Source organism: Sebastes umbrosus, chromosome 4 (assembly GCF_015220745.1).
Source record: "Sebastes umbrosus isolate fSebUmb1 chromosome 4, fSebUmb1.pri, whole genome shotgun sequence".
In the NCBI taxonomy this organism is placed as follows: domain Eukaryota; kingdom Metazoa; phylum Chordata; class Actinopteri; order Perciformes; family Sebastidae; genus Sebastes; species Sebastes umbrosus.
Window position 1 is genome coordinate 14,648,852 of NC_051272.1, and position 21,711 is coordinate 14,670,562.

Sequence of the window (21,711 nt, forward strand, 5' to 3'; positions counted from 1 at the left end):
AACTTTTTCATGTGAATCCGCGAGTGGGTGGCTCCATCAACACACCGTCCTCTCCGGACAGCAGGTATAAAGTGTCTGATGTTTGGTTGCCGTGGCCGTAACGCGTGTACGCCATCACAGACACGTTGTAATAGGAGAATGGCATCAGGTTCATCAGAGTGACTGTGTTAGAGGACGCGTTCATCAACGCTGAGTAGGACTCGTTCTCATACAGGACCTCGTAACGTTTGATCACCCCATTGGCTTGTTCGGGTGTAGACCAGGCCAATGTGGCGGTGGATGGGCTGGTGTCAACCACAGTGAGGTTCACAGGGGGGGAGTCAGGCTCTGAGGAGGGGATGGAGAAGAAAAACCCAGATAAAATTCACAGGTCATCGACTGAAACACAATCAAATCAGACAATCAAATAATCTAGCTGCTCTAGCATCACATTAAATATTGGTAATTCAATAACTACATAGCAAATTTGAATAATAAACTCAAATATTGAATATTTAATATCACTTTGATATTCATTCACTGACACTGAATTGTTGATAGTGTAGGGTACATGTCACACACTGGGCACCCACAACAATCCAACAAGGTGAAACAGCTGCACCTACACAAGATGCTTTGTCACCTTTTCTGTAGTTTGATTGTCATTCTTTTTAATCAATGACAGATTTATTTGATCAAATCTCATTTTTGTTACTTCCAACACTCAGATTTGAACAAATGTTTTGACCACTTGTGTGCGTTTATGTATTCAGTGTGTGTTCAGCACATACCGTCCTCTAAGGTGAGAACAAAGATGTCATCTTCCTCAGACAGAGAGCTCTCTCCCACAGCTGTAGATGCAGCTACACGTAGCTTATAACCAGTGTACTTGTCCAAATCTATACATTAGCACAGAGATATTTAGCAACAGACCTGTATTATAATGATTATGACTGCATAGAGCTGTGCAGAAAAGGTGATTACTCTACCTGTTATCAATATGCTGGCGGTGCTAGTAACCCACTGCAGGCCCTGATCACTGTGCAGTTCGAGGCCATAGACGGTGTAATGTGTGATCCGCCCATTGGGGTTGAGTGGTGGGACCCAGTTCACTAGTATGGAGGTGGAGCTGATGTTTTGATAGGACACCTCGAGCACTGAGCTAGGGACTAAACAACACAGTACAAGACATTAATAGGGATAAATAATTTTTTAGGTTTTGCAGATCATTTGTTTTTTATAGTTAAAGGTACTACAAGGAACTTTTACCTGGTTATTTAATACTTATGCCTGAATATGACCTACATAAGCTAACGAGATCATCAGCAAGAATATTGGCTATTTCTATATACAATAGTTATTCCTAATGCCTGTTATCGGGTCCGATTCCCCGCAAAATCAGACAAAGCAATTTACGGCACGCAGGTTCACCAGAAACTCCTTCAGCTCAGACTCCAGCGGGCCCTCCGGCAGCATCCAGCCAACCACGGACAAACCCAGAGCCGTTTTTGACCTGCAGTCAGAGCTCCAGTGGGACAAGGGGATTTTCGTTCCTGGCAGCAGCGGCTCCTCCTCCAGCCAGGAGCAGAGCTTCCCCTCGCTGCTCTGCCGGTCCCCGCTGGGAGCCAACACTGAAACTACGCTACTGGAGGCCCAGGCCATATTTCTGGGCCCTCTGGAGGGGAAGGGAGGCCCGGGAGAACCAGAACCAGGACTGAGCGGGGGAAACTGTCAAACCCTGCTGCAGTAAAATGAGAGGTTTTTAAAGGGACTATGGTGCTTGGAAACCGTTTCTGTCCAAAGGGACCGCCAAAATTAACACAAAATTAAAGTTCCTTGTAGTAACTTTAGTAATTAATCCATGTGACGTAAATAAAACCCTGAAAACTTCACTTGAAGTAGATCAGCATATTTGATGAATTTGATGTACTTTTGCACATTTTGGGGTTGTACCCACATGGCTGAATGCACTTATTGTAAGTCGCTTTGAATAAAAGCGTCAGCTAAATAAATGTAATGTAATGTACATGTGACCACCCACCCTGCTCCCTGGTCTTCTCAGTGATATCTGTTGCAGGACCCACTCCCACTGTTGTGGAAGCAGTGACCCTGAACGTGTACTCGGTGAAGGGATTCAGATCCAACACCAGGTAAGACAAGTCCTCAGACAAAACGTCCATCACCTCCTCTCTCACTGTTACACCTGCGGCATGCATACAGACACAGACGGATACACAAGACCACACAAAAGGATTTATAAGCACTGGAGCAGATAAAAGTCCTTGTATCAGGGGCTGCTGGAGGTTAAGTGAAGCAGTGTGTATGGTTAGTGCTCTCCCACCTGTCGTACCAGAAGCGGCTGCACTGCGTGTTGAAAAATGTCCCGTAATTGATGCATCATGTGTGGACAAACGGAGCTGGCCTGGGGTCAGGGCCAAGGGGGAGGAATCTGAGGTCATATCCCCAGGATGTGTTTGCTTTGTCAGCCAGGGTGGAAGTGTAGCAGGTGGCACAGAGGTAAGAGAAAGTGCAGAGGTCCCAGAGACAGGAGAGTCAGAAGATTGAATATTTGTGCTGTTAGAGTGTGAAGCAGAAATGTAACTGGTGCTGGGCTTCTCAGTGACCATGGAGTTTGCAGTTGGTTGAGCATTGGTGTTAGTGATGTGGTCAGTGCTTTGTCCAGAGTGTGTGAGGCTGGAAGCAGTCGCACCAGTGGGCAGTGTGCGATCAGAAATAGTGGCCGTGAATGTCGGCGGTGATGTGATCACACTGAGCTCAGCAGCTCGCTTACGCCGCCCTGGATTGTTGTTGACGTCAGGGGGAAGCGTCACATCTTCGTTCAAACCAGTTGTATTCTGAAGGAAGAAAAATTACATTTTATAGTCTGACTGTAGTTTTTGATTTCTTCTGGTTGGGTGCAGTGTAAAGCAGTGATTCTCAATCATTTTGGCTTTATAATAATAATGACTAATGACTATAAAAATGTGTCAATTTACAGAAGAGCATGCAGAGGAAGTGGACACAGCACCAGTGTAGTACAATCTATTGCAATCAAAGATTCCAGTGGGTCAAAAATACTACCTTTTCTAAAGCTTATAAACTTTATATAAACTGTTGATTAGAAAATAGTACTGTTGAACAATGTTATTTTATGAGGTTGTAATGGTGTTTTTATTTTGAATTACATCATATTCAAAGGCATCTTTAAAATGACCAAAGTGTGTAATCAATGCTTCTGTAAAATGGATTTGTAGCTTCACACAGGTTTTCTTAGAGAGCAGTTCTAATGGGTTGTACAAGAGTTTATATTTTTACACTGTAAAAAAACAACAAAAAACTTTTATATGTACAGTCAGTGTATGCAAAGATTAAAGGTCTTTACACACTGGGGGAACTTTTTCGTGCAATTAATTTGCACGTCAACATATTTTTTTCGAACTGTTGTTTATGTCATGAGTACTTTCACACAGAACGTGAATATTACGTGTCAAAAAAGCAACATAACTTTTGAAAAAGTGTTGCAACTGTCGCAAATTTGCATTGCTGCCGGTATGAATAGTTTTGATACGTAATATTCGCAGGCGTGTTGTTTATTCGTCACGCTCCCGGTGTGTAAAGGCCTTAACAGTTATATTTCCTCCAACCATTTCAACTGAACAGGCTTGCGCTTTAACACTGAATTTTCAACAGTACTGAGCTGTAATGGGATATATTTATTGTGTCTTACTGTACAAAGCTGTAACATCTGGCCTACCATTTCTGCAGAGAGGGTGATGTCCTGCAGCAGAATGTCGTCAACCAGAACCTGCAGTTTGTACTGGGTGATGGGGCCGTTGGGCTGGGCAGGGATTCTCCAACTCACAAGGATTGAAACTGAATCTTCAGCTTCTGCCATTAAGTCCTGCACTGCACTGGGTGCTACTCACACAGACACACAAATAGAGCCAGAGAGAGTTAGACACAGAAGAACACAAAACACACCTCTACCTCCACCTTCTCCTGACAAAAAGATTCTAAAAACTAGGGCTGTCAATCGATTCAAATATTTAATTTAATCCCAAATTAATTAATCGCAAATTAATCACACATTTTGTATCTGTTCAAAATGTACCTTAAAGGGAGATTTGTCAAGTATTTTATTCTCTTATCAACATGGGAGTGGGAAAATATGCTTGCTTTATCCAAATGTATGTATATGTTTATTATTGGAAATCAGTCAACAACACAAAACAATGACAAATATTGTCCAGAAACCCTCACAGGTACTGCATTTAGCATAAAATAAAATGCTCAAATCTTAACATGGCAAACTGAAGCCCAACAGGCAACAACAGCTGTCAGTGTGTCAGTGTGCTGACTTGACTATGACTTGCCCAAAACTGCATGTGATTATCATAAAGTGGGCATGTCTGTAAAGGGGAGACTCGTGGGTATTCTATGAATACCCACGAGTACCCATTCACATATCTTGAGTTCAGAGGTAAAGGGACCCCTTTGAAAATGGCCATGCCAGTTTTTCCTCGCCAAAATGTAGTGTAAGTCTGGAGCTTTATTTAACCTCCTTCGCAACAAGCTAGTATGGCAGTAATATAGAGTAGTTTGTACCAATGGATTCCTTATGCTTTTCTAGTTTCATATGATACCAGTATCTTCCCTCTAGCTTTAAAACTGAGCCCACTAAAGAGGTGTTAGTACATCAGTTTATGAGTGGTCTCACCTTCAGCTGGTGTAATTACATCCTCCTGCGCTGGCGGACCCACTTCTCCAGCAGCTTTGGCTCGGACGGCCACCGTGTACCCCGTGTAGGGGTTCAAACCAGTCAGAGCAAACCGTGTGTCTGCTGTGTTGTTCTCATACATATATCCTGAGACGAAGAAGAAATAAGATATTTTAGAGATTGAATCTGTCTATGCATGCGTGCAAGTTAGGTCAAGAATTAATATTTAATAACCTGCGGGTCCATAAAGGTAGAGTACGTAGGTGAATTTTCCTGTAATAATGTTGGGAGAGCTCCAGGACACGGAGATTGATCTAGACGTCATATTCGATACAAAGAATTTTTGTGGTGGATCTTCTGGGGCTGCCATACAAACACAGAAATAATCATTTTCATAAATGCAGTAAATACTGTATATGCTAATAACAGTGTAATTCACAAATAAAAACAAAAGCTGCTTTAGTTTTCGAGTTACCCCTACCAGAAGTAAAACAAAGCACAACAATGTTTTTCATATTCTCTTAGGTCTGAAATGAAATGGATTTTTGTATAAAAATATTTTACTGCAAAAGTGATTAAATTGACAGATATTGTGACACACCCCATAAATAAAATAAGTGCAAAATAAAGCCAAGCCGAATGGGAGATGGTACACCAAAACTAATTTATTTTTTTTTTACTTTTAGGCAGCTTTGGCTGTGATTGTCCCAGAAACACCACTCAGGGTTTGCTGGAATGGTGCTGAATCCAGCAACATATGATATGTAACTATAGCAGGTATGGTCAGTGGTCTACATTAAGAAATGTATGATGTGTTCCAAGCATGAATTGGGGGTAGACGGCATGTCTGCAGTCAATCGGGGCGCCCGCAGTGAAATATTTTTTATACAAGAGTCCATTTCATATGTAGGAGACCTGAGAGAATATAAAAAAAATATATTGTGCTTTGTTCTACCTCCGGTAGGGGTATCTATAGATTTTGGGTGTCTTCCCACTAGCCTATCTCTTTCCACACCTGATTCTGGCATGCGGACCATAGTGGAGGCTATCTGTCCCTCTCCATCAGAGGTGAAGGCAGACACTTCGAATAGATAGGCGGTGTAAGGTCGTAGCTGATCAACTCCAACTGATATGGGCACACTCCAGGAGGCTGCAGGGGGCACGGCGGAGAGGGTGATGGTTGAAGACGATGCTGTTATCTCCAAGGGACTGATAGTTGCTCGGGACAGGATATCGGCAGCATCCTACACATACAAAAGGACATACACAGAGGGAACAGTATGAGAAAAAAAGGTCATTTCTAACTTTATGTTGTACACAAGGTCGGGCTTGTGCCTTGGTAGCATCTATAACCCTGACCGAAATAGAACATTTCACAACAACAGTTCAGTTAAAAAGACAGAGGGTGACGGTATAATGCAGTACGTTGCAGTGAGGCAGCGCTCCGGTCATGATGTCCTCTGCGTTGACCTCCAGCGTGCGGACCGTCTGTCCAGTACGAGCGTGTTTAGCCTTGACGGCAAACTTTGTGATGAGGCCGTTGATGCGGTGCGGCAGGTACCAGGTAACCATGACGAAGGTGTGGTTCTGAGCAAACGCTGTCAAGTTGGTCACCAGGCCAGGGGCTGCAGGAAATCCACACGCAAATGAATGTACACACACATAGACATACAATACTGTATATACATAATTACTGCTTTAGATTTTGAGATCATTATGAAAGTGGGTGTGCATGTGCATGAACACCCACGGGACTCAGCGGTCTTTTTGTATACAGATTTGCTGAAGGCTCCCACTCCACCTGGAGATATGGCTGCTACCTAAAGGGACAGAGAGAGAGAGCTGGTAGGTATTTCTTAATAATGATTAATTCATGAGCCTGTCAATAGATAGTCATCAGATCCCGATTAGGTGCTCATCTCAGGCAATGATCTCAGGTGACGGTGACTCAGCGAGCCCAGTAACACGTGAACAACAACGACAGTTAACAGTATCTAAACAGACCTTTAGACTCTGAATTCCTGCCTACATATTTGATCTTCTCAAAGATTATAACAGTAATAAATCAAAATGAATGAAAAATAAATGAATAATGACGTAAAGATGAAATGCCAATTTAAGCCTGCTTATCAGGCTAATGGGGAATTCATCTGAATGGACAATAATGAATGTAACTTCCAAAACTTTATCTTGAAACATCCATCTTCAGCTTTAATTCACTATATAATTATACAGGAGCATTATGAAACAGTGCATATTTACAAAAACATCAGTGTTTTTAGATTGGCAACAGGGCATTTCATTTTTTTTTTTAATAATTGGTTTTAAAAATGTTTCTTCATCCAAATACTTGTAGAAAATCAACCAACAGAGGAGTATGCCCACAGAGCGAGTACAACACCCACATAGTACAGTCTTATGCAAAATGACAACATCAAAATCTACAGTCTAACATCCCCATCGAGTTGAATCAATGCCTCTGTGAATTGGACATTTTAAAGTGCACATACTGTAAGTAATAGCTTTTTGAGGACCACTGTGATGGATAAGAGCATTCATGATTTTGTCTCTACTGTATGAAAATAATCAAAACAGCGTTTTAAGTTTTTTTTGCCTACAACAATTGCACTGTAAAAAAACCCTGTAAATTAAGGCTGGGCGACATGACCAAAATCTTCTATTCTGATATAGATAATTTCATATCTCGATAACGATATATATCACTATATAGCATGTTTTCTGGTAATTCAATAAATAAATAGTCTATATGAAATAACCACATGGTAAAGCCTATTTTTGTATACTCCTCTGTAAATGAATGATAATTAATTAAGAACTTTAGTGCAAAATTAACATAACAGTTTCAAGTGAAATTATATAGAAAAAAAACATATTTTCAGCTATACATGCTTTGTTTACATGCATGCACACAAATACAAAGTAATCAGATTAAGACAATAGTTTGATTTAACTGAGTTTGATCAGATTTTCTAAGAAATTTGAGTTAGTATGTGGTTGCTATTATCAATTTAGACAACGTAATTGTATATGTCACTGATGACGCGCCGTGCTAGGTAGCAGCCTGTTGCAGCAGCTCCCGGTGTGTGTTTCGATTTTTCGTCTTTTTGTCGCTTTCTTTTCTTTTCCGGGTGTGTTTTTTCAACTATTTGTTTCAGTGACTGAGCGGCAATGGCTACTTTTTGTTTTGCAACTTTTCTTGTGGTTTTACTATTAAAGAATTTCACAATTTTGGATCAATAAAGTACATCTATCTATATATATATATATATATATATATATCTATCAATCAATCAATCAATCAATCAATCAATCAATCTATCTATCTATCTATCTATCTATCTATCTATCTATCTATCTATCTATCTATCTCATGATATGTCAATATATGTTTTAATCACGTTCTATTCCACTGAAAGTCGATAAATGATCATAATGAATCATCGCCCAGCTGTCAATACTTAAAAAATAGACAAAAAGGTGCTTTACGATAGCCGTTTGTTGCAGCGTACAGTATCTGATTTTTACCACTCAGGTAAAATTAATAACATCAATATAACATGCCTAGTCTGTCAGTTCAGCTTTGTGCATGGCTTAGTGGGCCAACACACTCACAGGTGAGATGTTGTAATACGATACATGATACACACACATACACACTCATAAGCACACACATGCACACACAAATACGGTATGTGCAGGTATTATCACGATGTGTGCCAGTCTCTCTGAGTCCATTTGTATGAAGGTCATTGTGGGTTAATGAATTCTGAAAACTAATAAGCACGATCACATTCAAGCTCAGTGACAACAGACAGTGGAAAGAGCCACGGTTGATCCATAGATCTGTTTACCTGATTAATAATGCAATCAGGATCAATTACCAGTATTCAGCCAGATCAAGAGAATGGTCTGGTCCAGTGGGATCTGTCCACATGATAATACACGGGGATAGTTTCCAGGAATATGTTTGTTACACTAAGATTGTTGGTGAAATATCAATATTTAGCTAAATATTTTACTCCCATACCCAACAGTAATATCCATGTGATTTGGTCCTTTATATTTAGGAGGGATTTTATACTATTGTTTTGATGTTTGATGTATGTTTATTCCATTTGTTTTGTGTCTCAGTGTATTTATGTGATGTGAGTAAATTCCTATCAGCTACCCTGTAATGGCAATACAGTTTTAAATCTTGAATTGTGTATCCTACCTGAATGAGGTATGTAGAGCCTGAGGTGAAGTCAGTGATCAGGGTCTCTGGTGTGTCCATCAACATGGTCACCTGTGTGAAGTTGGGGTCGGGGTAGGGACACACCTCCTTGTACCTACAGAGAGAAATCAATTTTCAAGATCATCATCTCCCAGCTCATATTATACATTTATGTACAGTATGGGGCTGGATGAAGGACTCAACGGTCTATAGATTCAGGTGTACAACTGCCAGTGGTGGAAAGTAACTAAGAACATTTACTCAACAACTGTATTCAAGCACAGTTTGAAAAGGTACTTTGAGTATTTCCATTTCATCCTACCTCTACTCCATTATATTTTAGAGAGAAATATTGTAATTTTTGCAGTTTTGTTTTCATACAAAACTTGGATTTAGCTCTTTAAACCTAATGCTTTGTCCAGTGAAAGAAATGTCGCATCCATCCATTTTAAACTAGAATTGATGATAATCTTTTCATAAAAACAATTTTAAAAAATATGCCAGTGCTGTGAGAATATTTCAAGCTGTTTTCAATACAAATCAACTTGTTTCAATAAACTCCTTTAAAGAAGTTGATTTAAATCAAACACAGGTTGAAATATTCTTATTGTACGGTACAAAATAAGTTTGTGTATCACACTATGCTGCTCACACATTAATGCATCAGTGATAATAATCCTATGACACAATGAAATGGGCCATTTGGCATAGCAATTACTTTTGGTACTTTAAGTATATTTTGCTGATAATACTACTACTAATACAATATTGAATAAGACTTTAACTTGTAATAAAATATTTTTAAATTGTAGTATTACTACTTTTACTCAAGTAAAGGATTTGGATACTTTTTCCACCCCTGAAAATTGTACATCAATGGAGTCATTCCCATGCATGTAATGAATACAAGTCTCTGTTGTGCAATACACATAGACGCCTACTTTACATAGAAACCAAGAGCATATACTGTAGTTTATAAAATGTTACACAAAATTTATATTTCACAACACACTATAATATATATATACATTTATCTTTGCGTTATTTCTTTCCTATATTTATTGCCATTGATTTGTATATTTTGTAATTGTATATTTGATATTCTCATGATGACTCAGCACCTGATTGGCTGGTTGCCAATTTAAGTATTGCAGTGGACCCATGCCAGTACACCAAAATAAATGTTAAACCACAGTTTTCCAAGTAGACAACAGAAGAATTACCTGATGATGTAACCCTCAATATTGGAATTGATTGGATCGGATAGAGGCATGTCCCAGTTGAGAAGAATACCATTAGAGCCCACGGGCTCTCCTTCTAGGTCGAAAGGTGTACCAGGATCTGGAGGAGAAGAAGAAGAAGGGAAGTGTGTGAAGGAGAGGAGAGAAGAGTGTCTCTTTCCACATCTCATCTTTTCACTCTATGTTTTCAACACCATCAATACAGCAAACATCCAATACTGGATGTTTTGGTAAATAACAACTTCTATATATCAGAACTCAACAGAAGAAAGTACCAGAATCATTTAAAGAATAGTGTTATTGTCTGTGGGCGAGTGATCCTCCGAGTGTGCGTGTGTGTGTGTGTGTGTGTGTGAGTGTGTTTTAGGCCAAACTCTGATGAATAAGGCCTCACACAGCAGTGGCATTTCACTGACATTCACTGCAGACCCATTCATCCTGCGATTCAAAAGCCCGGGCTTAAGTTACCTAAGAGGAATTAAACAGGGAAGGGAGTATAACCCCCCATCCCTTCTACACACACACACACACACACACACACTAACACACATCACTCCCTCAGTGTGTGTGTGTGTGTGTGTGCGCGTGTGTGCGCGCGTGTGTGCGCGCGTGTGCTATACAGGGACTGAATTAAACAGCAGAGGGCAGACGAGAACTTCATGACACTTTAACACCCCAAAACAAAACCCATCTAAACAACAACAAACAGTGTGTGTGTGTGTGTATGTGTTTGTGTGCACGTCTCACCACTCTCATTAGTATTGATCATGCGGCTGACTCCAGGGCTGATGTTGGAGGAGGAGGCGGCTGTGACCGTTACACTGTATTGTGTCTCCGGACTGACATTCACCACATCAGCCTGTGAAAACAGAGAAACACAGACACCTGGTCACAACATTCACAGAAAAGACCAGCTAGCTCATCACTAATATACTGTAGATCAGTGGTTCCACTACAGCTGAAGTATCTCTTCATCAACACCACTGTCATGTTCCAAATGTGTTTTGTTTAACTGATTTTAAACTGGATGTTACTTAACACTGTTAATTATAAAAAAAAGGGGTGTATATTGCTATATAAAATATAAGTGAATGGGAAAAATTGCCCTTCACACTTTCCTAAAGGCCAAGGTAACGTCTTCCCATTGCTTGTTTTGTCAATTATTTGTTATTTCTGGTTTTGGCAACAGTCCAAACCTCAGATATTCTGTTTATCATCACATAAGACAGAAAAAAGCATAAAATCTTCATGTTGCAAACTTGAAACTAGATAATTTTAGGTAATTCTACATTTCAATGCTTGAAAAAAAAATTGCCGATTAATTTTCTGTGAATCAGGTAATTCTTTCATAACTATTGAAGTATTTATTTTACTCCTAAACAGAAATATATGTTTTTTTGTTTTTTTTAACCTATTCATAATTTCTATATTTATTCAAATTGGCTAATCCACCATTTTTCCTAGTAGGGGTGGGAATCACCAGAGGCCCCACGATAAGATATTATCACCGTCACGATACGATCTTGTTGTGATTTTAAACACTTTGCAATATGATATATTGTGTAGATATATTGTGATTTATTACCTTTTTTCAACTGCAAATTATGCAGTTTGTCAACGTCTGTTTTATCTAATAAGATACAGTTTTTACTCTGCTCATCTCAGAGTTTTCATTCACATATCTTGAGGTCAGATTTAGCGTAACTTTGGAGCGTTATTTAGCGTTCTTCCCAACAAACTAACATGACATAGCTCTCTAGTTTTTAAGACTGAGCCAACATTGCCACCCCTATTTCCTAGTACCCGACAACTACAACTGCAGAAGTATTCATGTACACATACCCCTGGTTGGGAATCACTACCATAGAGCATTTTAGTAAAATACAGTAAACAAATCTCCCAAAATGAAATCAAGAAAATATCTAAATTACTTTGCAAAAATCTGCAGTAACCCTAAAGGCACTCAGCAATCTGTTATTTTATCATGCAGCCTACTAAAGAATCACCACAGCTCTATTTGAAGAGGAACCGTACATCTTCAGCCATCTGTATCCATATGAAGGTGGGTGGTTGTGAATAGATGACAGCTTGTGGTTGCACTTGTTTGTATCTTTATATGTCTGCGTGACAGAAGAATGGTGTTGCCGGTGTTTTTGCTTAATGTGTGTTGCAGCCAACATTTGCACCAGTGACATCAGTATGTTTGGATGGCAATGAGTCACACTAATACTGTAGACTACCTTATTTTACCTCCCAGTAATATGACCAAGCATTTTGCGAGCACAGTCTGGTGTTAGGTGTTAATATACTCAGATATACAGAACTTTAATATTCATGCAGAGCAATGCCAGATATTGAGTGTTGAATTCTTACCTGTGAGTGTACCTGTCCCAAGCAGAGTGTGAACAGCAGGATGAGTGAGAAGGCGGCCATGCCGGGTGGCAGAGTTAGCTTTAGTTTAGACACAGCAGGTTAGGGGCCTCGCCACTAAAGCTGCATCCAGTGTTAGTGCACAATTATTAGCAGTGGTCCTTAGCAATGGTCTACAGGTAATCCACTGAGCTGAACAGGAATAACTCCAGGTCTAGGAGCTGGTTAGTGGCATGAGTAAAGGTCACGGGGTCAGCTGTCCAGGCATTGGATATTAACGGCGTTTGATCTTGAGGTATTCCAAAATGTTTGAGGCTAACCAGGGCGAGCAGTGGGTCCTCTCATTAGCACAAGGCTAACGTTCTCCCTCTGGTCTCTCTCTCTCTCTCTCTCTAGGGAGAGCTGCTTAAGCAAATGAATGATTCAGGGTTGAGCTCATGAGGCAAACTTAATAAATAATGAGATCTATTACTCAACTCTGTGCTCTGAGTGCTCTGTATGTGTGGGGTGTAAGGTTACATTTTGGGGGGGTATCTGACACCTGGCAGCCGGGAAGAGTCCGCCGCATGGGGCGGGATTTGGTTAAATGGGAGAAGCGATAATGCCCAAGTCTAGAGCTCTACAACGCCAGGCCTCCCTGCCTTTTTAACTGTTCTTCATAACACTGCATTGATACATAAAAGTCTGACCTGGCCCAGTTGTTCCGGCCTCTCCAAGATCCACCCGGGCGCCTCGGCCCTCAGGGACCAACCAATGATATCTTTCAAGAGCATTGTTGCCACTTCCTTTTCTGGCTAGTCTGATTGTAGTTCACTGGCTTGTCCTTTGCTATATCAGTTGTTTGTTTTTTTAATGTCAATCACTTGTAATGCACTATTTGTTTTCACTTTGCCCACTTGTATTGCACTTTAACTTAAAAAGTAATAAATAAAAAATAAAAAATAACACTGCATTGATGGTATTTAGGTGAACTGTACTGCCCCTCCAATCGTCTAGAATGAGTTTATTAGGTGTAAAGTTAGAGATGCCCTTGTTATTGCGTCTAAGCAGTGTGTGTTTCATTGATTATGTGTCTGTACCTGAATGTATCCGTCACGTGCAGGGTGCACTGTGACTTCTCCCTCATTTGGTAGCAGGTTGACTTGGTAATGATCCACACATCCCGCCGCCTGCTCCCAACGTAACGAGAATGCACGTGCAGACACATTCACAACCCGCACTCCTCGCACACGGGCTGGCACTCATGAAGGACATGAAAGGGAGAAATGGAGTCAGAGAGGTGGAGGACATTGCAGTAATTCAATGAAAAGGCGACAGGTGATAACAATGGTGGTGTTTTAGCCCTTGTGACATCATCTACCTGTGGTTACAGTCAGAGAGGCAGCACTCCCCGCTGTCACTCCTCTCACTCTCTCGGCGCTCACGTTGTAGCTGCAGCCGTCCACCAGCCCTGTAACCACGGCAACCCGCTCCTCCTTGGGCACAGTGAGTGTGTTTGTGACTGAGGTGTTGGCCACAGTGACTCTGTGAATGTCAAACTCTCCAAACGCACTGTCCCAGCTCACAGAGACAGAAGAAGAGTTCATGTGGCCTAGATGAAGGGCGCATAATCCTGCTGGGCCTGAAAAAAAAACAGTTTTAGTTTAGTTTTCATCTCTTAGGCCACTATTTAATTATTCATTTTTGTGTGTTACGAGGGCATTATGCTCTAAGTAAGGGCAATGAGAGACCCGGATTCTTTCACAACAATGACCGGCTCGCTGTACATTATCCCGCTTATTACACAGCTACTTACTTAAGAAATCAATATTTTGACACAAAAACGGTCCGCCAGAGTCCGACATCAGAGCTGTGCCCATAGCAACAGTCTGTTATACATAGCAACGGTCTGTTATAGAGAAATTATAGACCACAGAACGCCGCAATTGACCAATCAGAATCGAGTATTAAACACAGCCGTGTAATCACTGAGGAATAATCAACAGCTTTTTCTATCGTGACAGGCTTTTCTGAAATACTGTACAGAATTTAGGCCCGTCTGTTTCTGTACAGGTATGTGTGTGTGTGTGTCTGTATGTATGAGTGTCTCTTACGTGTGCTGAACTCTCTGTGGACCGCCTGACTGGTGTCTGAGCCCAGCACACTCTGGATGCTGACACTGTAGTCTGACCCCGGGATCAAATCCCTGATCTCATAACGTGTGCCCCGGACAAGCACCTCACTCCATGATTTCCTGTCCGAAGATCGCAGGCCAAAAGCAAGCTGGGAAAAACAAAAAGAAACCTTCAGAGTACTTTTCGAGGCTTTACAAAACCCAATTCAAGTTCCAATTACTGGCCACAGTCAATTACATGACACTTTTTTGCTTTACCAATCCTCTATATCTACTAATGTCTCATTTATTTCTGTTAATGTGGGTTTGTATTGTGCGTGCCTGTAATGTGCTTGGTCATTCTTCTTGGTCGTGGTTCTACGGAGGTCATGCATCTTTAAAAGGGTTGGTAACCAAATCTGTGGTGTGCCGACAACGGTTGCTAAGTAACCAACAGGTGACTGCAGAACCTGACGCAAGTGTCCTGCTTCGAGTACTGTGTGTGTTTTTTATGATATCATCTTCCAGCCTAGTTTTTTCTCCAGTGTTTCTCTTTGTTTCCCAGCCTTATTGTCTCCTGTGTGTTTTCCTTGTCTGTCTTCTCTATTGGCAGGTGGGCGTGGTCTCTCCTCTCCTCCTCCGGGGCGGTTGCTGATTCCAATCAGCCTATCAATCTACAACTCTGCAGTATATCTACCCCGGTTTTCCTCCCAGACGTCGCCAGATCGTTCCGTCACCCTCAGTGGTAGTCAAACGTATTCGGGCCTACTTACCTCGTGTACCTCTTGCTTTGACTTTTTGATCCTGTGTAACGCTGCTCTCTTCTGTTCAGGTCTACCTGCCTGCCAGCAGCCTCCGCTCCATCTCCCTGCTACTTACCTGCCTGCTCACTCTCCGACGCCATTCCCCTTCCCCTGATCACAATAAAATTCACCTTACCCTGGAGCTCCTTCCACGTGCCCCATTTGCCCCCTCCTCCTCTCAAAGACACAAGCCGTGTCAAGCCGGACACCCCAAACCCCAGCCCCTTTAAAGGAACATTATTTCTATAATAAATTCCTTTTTTCCTTACCTTCTGTCTGTGTGCTGCATTTCAGTCCACGTGTTGGCCCAGTTATAACAGTGTGCAAGACAAACAAGGACGCACATCTGTCTGGACGTTACTATTGGGGTGCCAACATATCATTTCTGTCTCTCATTCTGTGATTACTTGGAACTGAACAGATGCAGTAGGTTTCATGTCTTACCTTGTAGCCCTCCACCTGTCCTGGTGGTGGTCTCCAGGTGACGAACACAGACGTCACTACCTGCTCTGAAAGAGCCATTTCCTGTGGCACCTCTGGGACTGGAGACAAGATTCCCATTAGTATGTGACACCATGCACTCACTCATACTGTAATCATCTGTCACTCTGGGTCACTATGTCACTCATGTGAATACATGTATGAGGTGAACCTTTTACATACTTTATGGGTTCACTTCGAACCAGCAGGGGGAGATACTTATACAATAATATGAATATTTTCTTTAGTACATTTTACATGTGTAAAATTAAAGGATAATCAGCATTATTATTGTAAAAAGACACATAACTTCTCTTTTCTGTCATAAATACTGCAGTTATACTGTACATTTCTAGAAATATTTGTATTTTATATTTACTTATTTGCACTGTGGTTATATACTGTATGTCTTAATGCAAATATTTGTACATATTTCTCATATTCTTATTTATTTATATTATTTATTTATATTTCTCTACATATATTGTGTTATATATTGTAGCATTATGTACATGATTTAAATGTTACATACTCCTTTATTTCTATTTTCTTACATTTGTTTATGTTTATATAAGAGCAATTGTAATGCCCCAATTTCCCCCCGGGGATCAATAAAGTATTTCTGTTTCTGATTTTAGCTGCTCCCTCTAAGCTTCACAGCTTGTGCTCTGATTTCTATTTTGACAATGATTTATTTCAAACGACCATCCTACTTTTACACATTATTGTAATAAACTCTTATCAGTTAAGTGAACTAAGGCTGAAAGCAAGTACAGATAAAAAAAAAATAATTTCCTTCCTTGTCTCGCATGGTTAACATGGGAACCTGCACTCATCCATATTTTCTTTATAATCTTACTTTCTTAATCTAATATGTATTTTAAGTTGTATTTGCATATTTCTGCTCTCTGGTAATTCGTCTCCTGCTACATTCATTTTGTAATCCAAATCATTTTATCTCCTTCTCTCCCTCCCACACACATGCAAAGGTGGGCACACACAGAACCAATATTTGGTGCTGGGTTCTGTCTTAAACTCTTAAAAACTTACTAGTATGGAGGATCATAGTAGCAGGTTGACTCCTTCTTTCCCCGCGTGTGCTAATCACTTCAATTGTGTATTGGCTTCCATAAGCGAGGCCTTCAAAGCTGTAAGATCTGTGAACACACACAGCTCTAGCAGTCAGTGTATCTAAGGACAAGCTTTGAGTAATCCATGTGGCACTCAGTCGTTGTTGTTATAAAAAGAAAGTTTTGATCTGTTGATTATAATTCCAGTCTCAGAAAACTGTAATCATTTGTGTACTGGCTGACAAGAGTGAGACTGACCTGGTCTCCTGATGAGAAATGATCAGCTCTTGGCTGGATGTTCTGTTTTTGATTGACAGGATGAGTCCGCTCGCAACTCCCCTGACCATACTCCAGCGAATGCATATGGATGATGTGGTTTTATTGACAAGAGACACTTCCACTGGGCTGGGAGCTGGCATATAAAAAAACATTACACGTAGTTAGTTAGAATAGAGAGATTGAGCGAGAAGTGTGTGTATATGTGTGTGTGTGTGTGTGTTACCTGCAGTGATGTTGATGGTGACAGGGGAACTGTCTGTGAAGGACTCCTTCTCTGTTCGTACTGCAAAGTGGTAGAGTTTGCCTGGAGTCAGACTAGAAAACGTTGCACTCTGACTGAACACCTTCTGCACCTGTAGCATACAAATGATATAACCAAAGAGCCGTATCATAATTCTTGAGGCCCTGACACACCAAGCCGACAGTCAGATAATTTGTGGCCATCGGTGAACGTCCTTCAGCCTAGTTTTTGCGGTGTGTCCCGCACCGTCGGCTCTAGTTTGCCCGTGATAGTTTCTTTTGGCAGATTCAGCATGTTGAATGACCGTCTGTGAGAGAAATCACTCTAATTGGCTGTTCAGCTGCAGCAATTCGGTGCACTAGAACAGAAACAGAAGTGAGGAAAGCGAGCAAACAAGTAAAGTCAAGAGGGCAAACACAAGGCTGCTTTCATTTTTCATCTTCATCTCGTCTGATCATTCCAATGCATGGATGTTTTCACAACGACTTGACCATCTGGAATGAAGCTAAGTGGTGAGTGAGAGTGGTGTGAAAATGGCAAACAACGCTTTGTTTCATGTACATATCATAACAACAGCTTGTATATCCGCAGTACTCGGTCTTCTGGTTTACCCTTTTGAATGAAAAAATACAGACTACCACCACCTGCTGATGTGGAGTCATTTCCTCTCACGCAGGCGCAGAACGTACGTGGTAGTTGGCAGTCGGCTTTAGCCTTTGCGGTGTGTTTGTGTGCAACTTTTTGGCCAAGACAAAGGTGACGTGAGGCAACTCAACTGGTGGCCTTCATCGCTGCTAGTTCTTTGATGTCGGGTTGTCTGGGCCTTTACTGTGACAGCATTAGTTAGAGGGGAGGTTAAAATTACTCCAGAAGATCTCTGTTTCGTTCTCTTTGGCGGCACCTATGGCGATAAGCGGTAATTGCAGGTACGTTTTTGGATCTCACTTCCCAGAGATCCAAACAGCTTCGCCTTTTCCGGGAATGTCACCACAGACACCCAGTTTATAATACTGAAAATGTAAAGGCTTTCATCAGTGTGAAAAAGGCTCTCAATCACCATTGTGTTACCTCATTCGGCGAATGATAGTGACTTGACATTTATTTAAATGAAAATCTTTGAGATTACTACTTCAATGTTTGATACATAAAATCATGCCAACTGCTGGTCACCATGAATCTCAAGGAGATTTGTTTTTTGTGCTTACCATGTGTGAATGGTTGCAGTTGAGGCAGATGACCTCGTAGCTGTGAGCTTGTCCTTGTGCTGGATCCCAAAGCAGCTCTATGGATGAATCTGTCACCACACCTTCCCTCACTCTGTTAGGAGGAGCCAGACCTAAAATCACAAACCATATCCCACAAACCTCACTGTAATTATTCCTCTAACATGCTGAGAATACTAATTAACTTGTAACTGGCTGGGGATGCTTTAAAAACTTGGGAATTATGTGATGGTACCTAATTTATACTTAAAAAAAGAGCTGAATCATTGCAGTAATAATGAAATTAATGTGTTTTACCAAAAAATGCAGACATCACACTCATTAACAAAAAATTATTAATTATAAAAAATTATAATAAAACAGGATAAAAGACACCACATACTGTACATGTCTGTATCATTTTGTCTTAAATACAGATGTAAAGATGATATTAATCCTGCTCTTCAGGCCACCTTGTTTCGAATTTGAATTTTCGGAGCAAAGTCAGAAAAAAAAAGCTCAGCCACATCAATGCTACACCTCGATTTTGGGTTTGCCACAAAGGGATCTGTCTGATTTAAGAAGCACACTGGCTCATAACAAAATACCATATCTATCATACAATATATAACATCTGTCTTCTCTTCTGAGGCCTGACCTAAATGGTGTTGATTTTGGTAATCAATCTGTAATAGATGGAAGATGTGAACAATTACTTTTAATTGATGCCAAATGAGAGTAGCTACAGCAGTGCAATCGTGAAGAGGAAAAGTGATGAGCCCTTCGCCAGATTACAATACAATAAAGAAGGACCGACTATTAAAATGGATATCAGCCCAAATGTTTATGCTGACACCTTCATGCCAGAAGCATTTTAAATGTGTCTGCTGCCACTGGCAATATGACTAGTACGTGCTTTAGTATGTACTAGTATTAGCAGAGTTAACTCACTTGTTCTAACGGGACGGGTGTAGTAAGGTGGTCCCATCTGCGTTCGGCTTGTGCTGTACACAACGAGCTGGTGCTCTGATCCTGGACTGAGGTTGCTCAGGGTTATGATATGAACACCAGGAGGGAGGGAGTACCAGTCGCATGTGCTCCCACACAATCCCTCACACACACTGTCACACACTTCTGGACATACACACACTTTCACCCCATCTATCAGACCCAGCTGTGGACGCTGGATGTACAGTGCTGAGGTCGTGCCCACTGAAAGAGGGATTGCTACCTGAACTGGCATTGGATCTACACATTCAGAGAGAGAAAGAGAGACAAAGATAGTTTACTAAATGACTAGTACAGTACAAAATGTCAACAATGTTAAAGGATAGGTTCCACATTTTTCAAGTCAGGTGCCCATATGAACATTGAAACATGTTTTGCTTGCTGTAATCATTCCCCCTTCATACTGGCCATGGGGGACTAATCTGCAGTCCTCCTTCTGTCTGTGTATTAAAAAGTTTATCTTTTCCAAATTGGTAAAATGAAGTTACAGCCTGTTTAGTACAAAATCCCCTCTTTTTGTTACCATCCTTCCTCTGAAACTCAACAGGGAAACACTGGCTGGGGAAACACAAAGAAGGAATTTTATTCTAAAAAGTAAAAGCTATAACTTTGCTCGATAGCCAGTGGCTACCACAGACTACTGAGGCCTCATTTTATCTTCAGCTAAAGTTTGTGTTCAAAACTTGTGCACAAAGCACAAAGACTGTGGGTTTTGTCCCCCAACACTTGCAATGAAACCACATTTTGAATGGATCTTTTACTTGCCAATATGAACAGGAAGAATTATTACAGCAAGAAAAACTTGTATTAATGTTCATATGGGCACCATGTTGACAATTGCTTTAAGACAGACCTGAAAAATTGTGATCCTTTAAAGGCGGTATTGTTGTTTCTCTTACTTGTGGTGTGTGTGCCTCTGGTCCTCTTGCTCCTGTCCTTTCCCCTCAGTGAGACCACTCCAACTTCATAAGTCTGGCCTGGAGTAGATGTGCCCAAATTAACACACACAGACTCATTTACCCAGAGTGCACCAGGACTGGACTGGTTTATCCACAGTGAGACTGGAGTGGGATAAATCTGTGGTTGGGATGTGATATAATAACCATCTGATGGGTCATCAGGAGGTGAACTGGTCCAGCAGGCTGTCAGATTTCCTGTCGTGCTCAATACCACAAGACCGCTAGGGGCCCTCACCGCTAAGAGGCACAAGAGGAGAACGTTATTTTGTTGTCAGCTATCGTAGGTCAAAGCACAGTTATCTGTATAACACAATTATGTATCTACATAACCCAATTTTACAAAATTACATACTGTAAATTTTAAAACACCTCCAACTTATCTTTGGTTAACAAAATAGATAGCAAAGTCCCATTTATGCAAACTATACTAAATAGACACCATGCAAAAAAAAATCGAAAAAGAAGGGAAATGTTATCCCCTTAATAACAGTGAGAAAAATAAGTGTAATTAATACTGTTGATCACAAATGTATCTAGCAAAATGGCCATAACAGCAAGGATCAAGCGAACAAAATGAAACAAGTTGATTTTTAGACTGCCGCGATTAATCTATTGGTCGTCGACTATTAGATTAATTGCCAACTATTTTGATAATCGATTACTCGGTTTGAGTATTTTTCTAAGGAAAAAAAGTCTCAATTCTCTGATTCCAGCTTCTTAAATGTGAATATTTTCTGGTTTCTTTACTCCTCTGCAACAGTAATCTGAATATCTTTGAGTTGTGGACAAAACAATACATTTGAGGACGTCATCTTAGGCTTTGGGAAACACTGATCGACATTTTTATAGACCAAACAACTCAGCGATTAATTGAGAAAATAATGGACAAATTAATCGACAATGAAAATAAGGTGGTGTTATCTCCCAGAACTAAAGACGCTTGTCAGATTAACAGCAAAATGTCTTCACAATCAAAAATCCAGTAAAATCTCAGATGGTATTGTACTGTCTGGTTGAATAAAATGATCTGCAGTGG

General features: G+C 40.7%; 1 protein-coding gene across 2 annotated transcripts in view; it reads right to left on the reverse strand.

The window, feature by feature from the left end:
• The window catches only part of ptprq (protein tyrosine phosphatase receptor type Q), a 50,897-nt gene that overhangs the window by 22,594 nt on the left and 6,592 nt on the right, over positions 1 to 21,711 (reverse strand). Inside the window, exons 9-33 of one of the 2 annotated variants that reach the window (XM_037767365.1) lie at positions 20,616 to 20,912; positions 19,660 to 19,956; positions 18,712 to 18,842; positions 17,489 to 17,618; positions 17,245 to 17,398; positions 16,967 to 17,073; positions 15,881 to 15,978; positions 14,635 to 14,803; positions 13,902 to 14,162; positions 13,621 to 13,781; positions 12,545 to 12,622; positions 10,919 to 11,030; positions 10,154 to 10,271; positions 8,931 to 9,045; positions 6,447 to 6,516; positions 6,122 to 6,321; positions 5,712 to 5,940; positions 4,931 to 5,059; positions 4,697 to 4,843; positions 3,734 to 3,897; positions 2,321 to 2,834; positions 2,021 to 2,182; positions 969 to 1,148; positions 771 to 878; positions 46 to 327 (exon numbers count right to left, since the gene is read on the reverse strand). In XM_037767365.1, coding sequence (XP_037623293.1) covers positions 46 to 327; positions 771 to 878; positions 969 to 1,148; positions 2,021 to 2,182; positions 2,321 to 2,834; positions 3,734 to 3,897; positions 4,697 to 4,843; positions 4,931 to 5,059; positions 5,712 to 5,940; positions 6,122 to 6,321; positions 6,447 to 6,516; positions 8,931 to 9,045; positions 10,154 to 10,271; positions 10,919 to 11,030; positions 12,545 to 12,622; positions 13,621 to 13,781; positions 13,902 to 14,162; positions 14,635 to 14,803; positions 15,881 to 15,978; positions 16,967 to 17,073; positions 17,245 to 17,398; positions 17,489 to 17,618; positions 18,712 to 18,842; positions 19,660 to 19,956; positions 20,616 to 20,912 — 4,413 coding nt within the window. The remainder of the gene's footprint in view (positions 1 to 45; positions 328 to 770; positions 879 to 968; positions 1,149 to 2,020; positions 2,183 to 2,320; positions 2,835 to 3,733; positions 3,898 to 4,696; positions 4,844 to 4,930; positions 5,060 to 5,711; positions 5,941 to 6,121; positions 6,322 to 6,446; positions 6,517 to 8,930; positions 9,046 to 10,153; positions 10,272 to 10,918; positions 11,031 to 12,544; positions 12,623 to 13,620; positions 13,782 to 13,901; positions 14,163 to 14,634; positions 14,804 to 15,880; positions 15,979 to 16,966; positions 17,074 to 17,244; positions 17,399 to 17,488; positions 17,619 to 18,711; positions 18,843 to 19,659; positions 19,957 to 20,615; positions 20,913 to 21,711) is intronic. The other variant, XM_037767366.1, reaches the window with a different exon arrangement.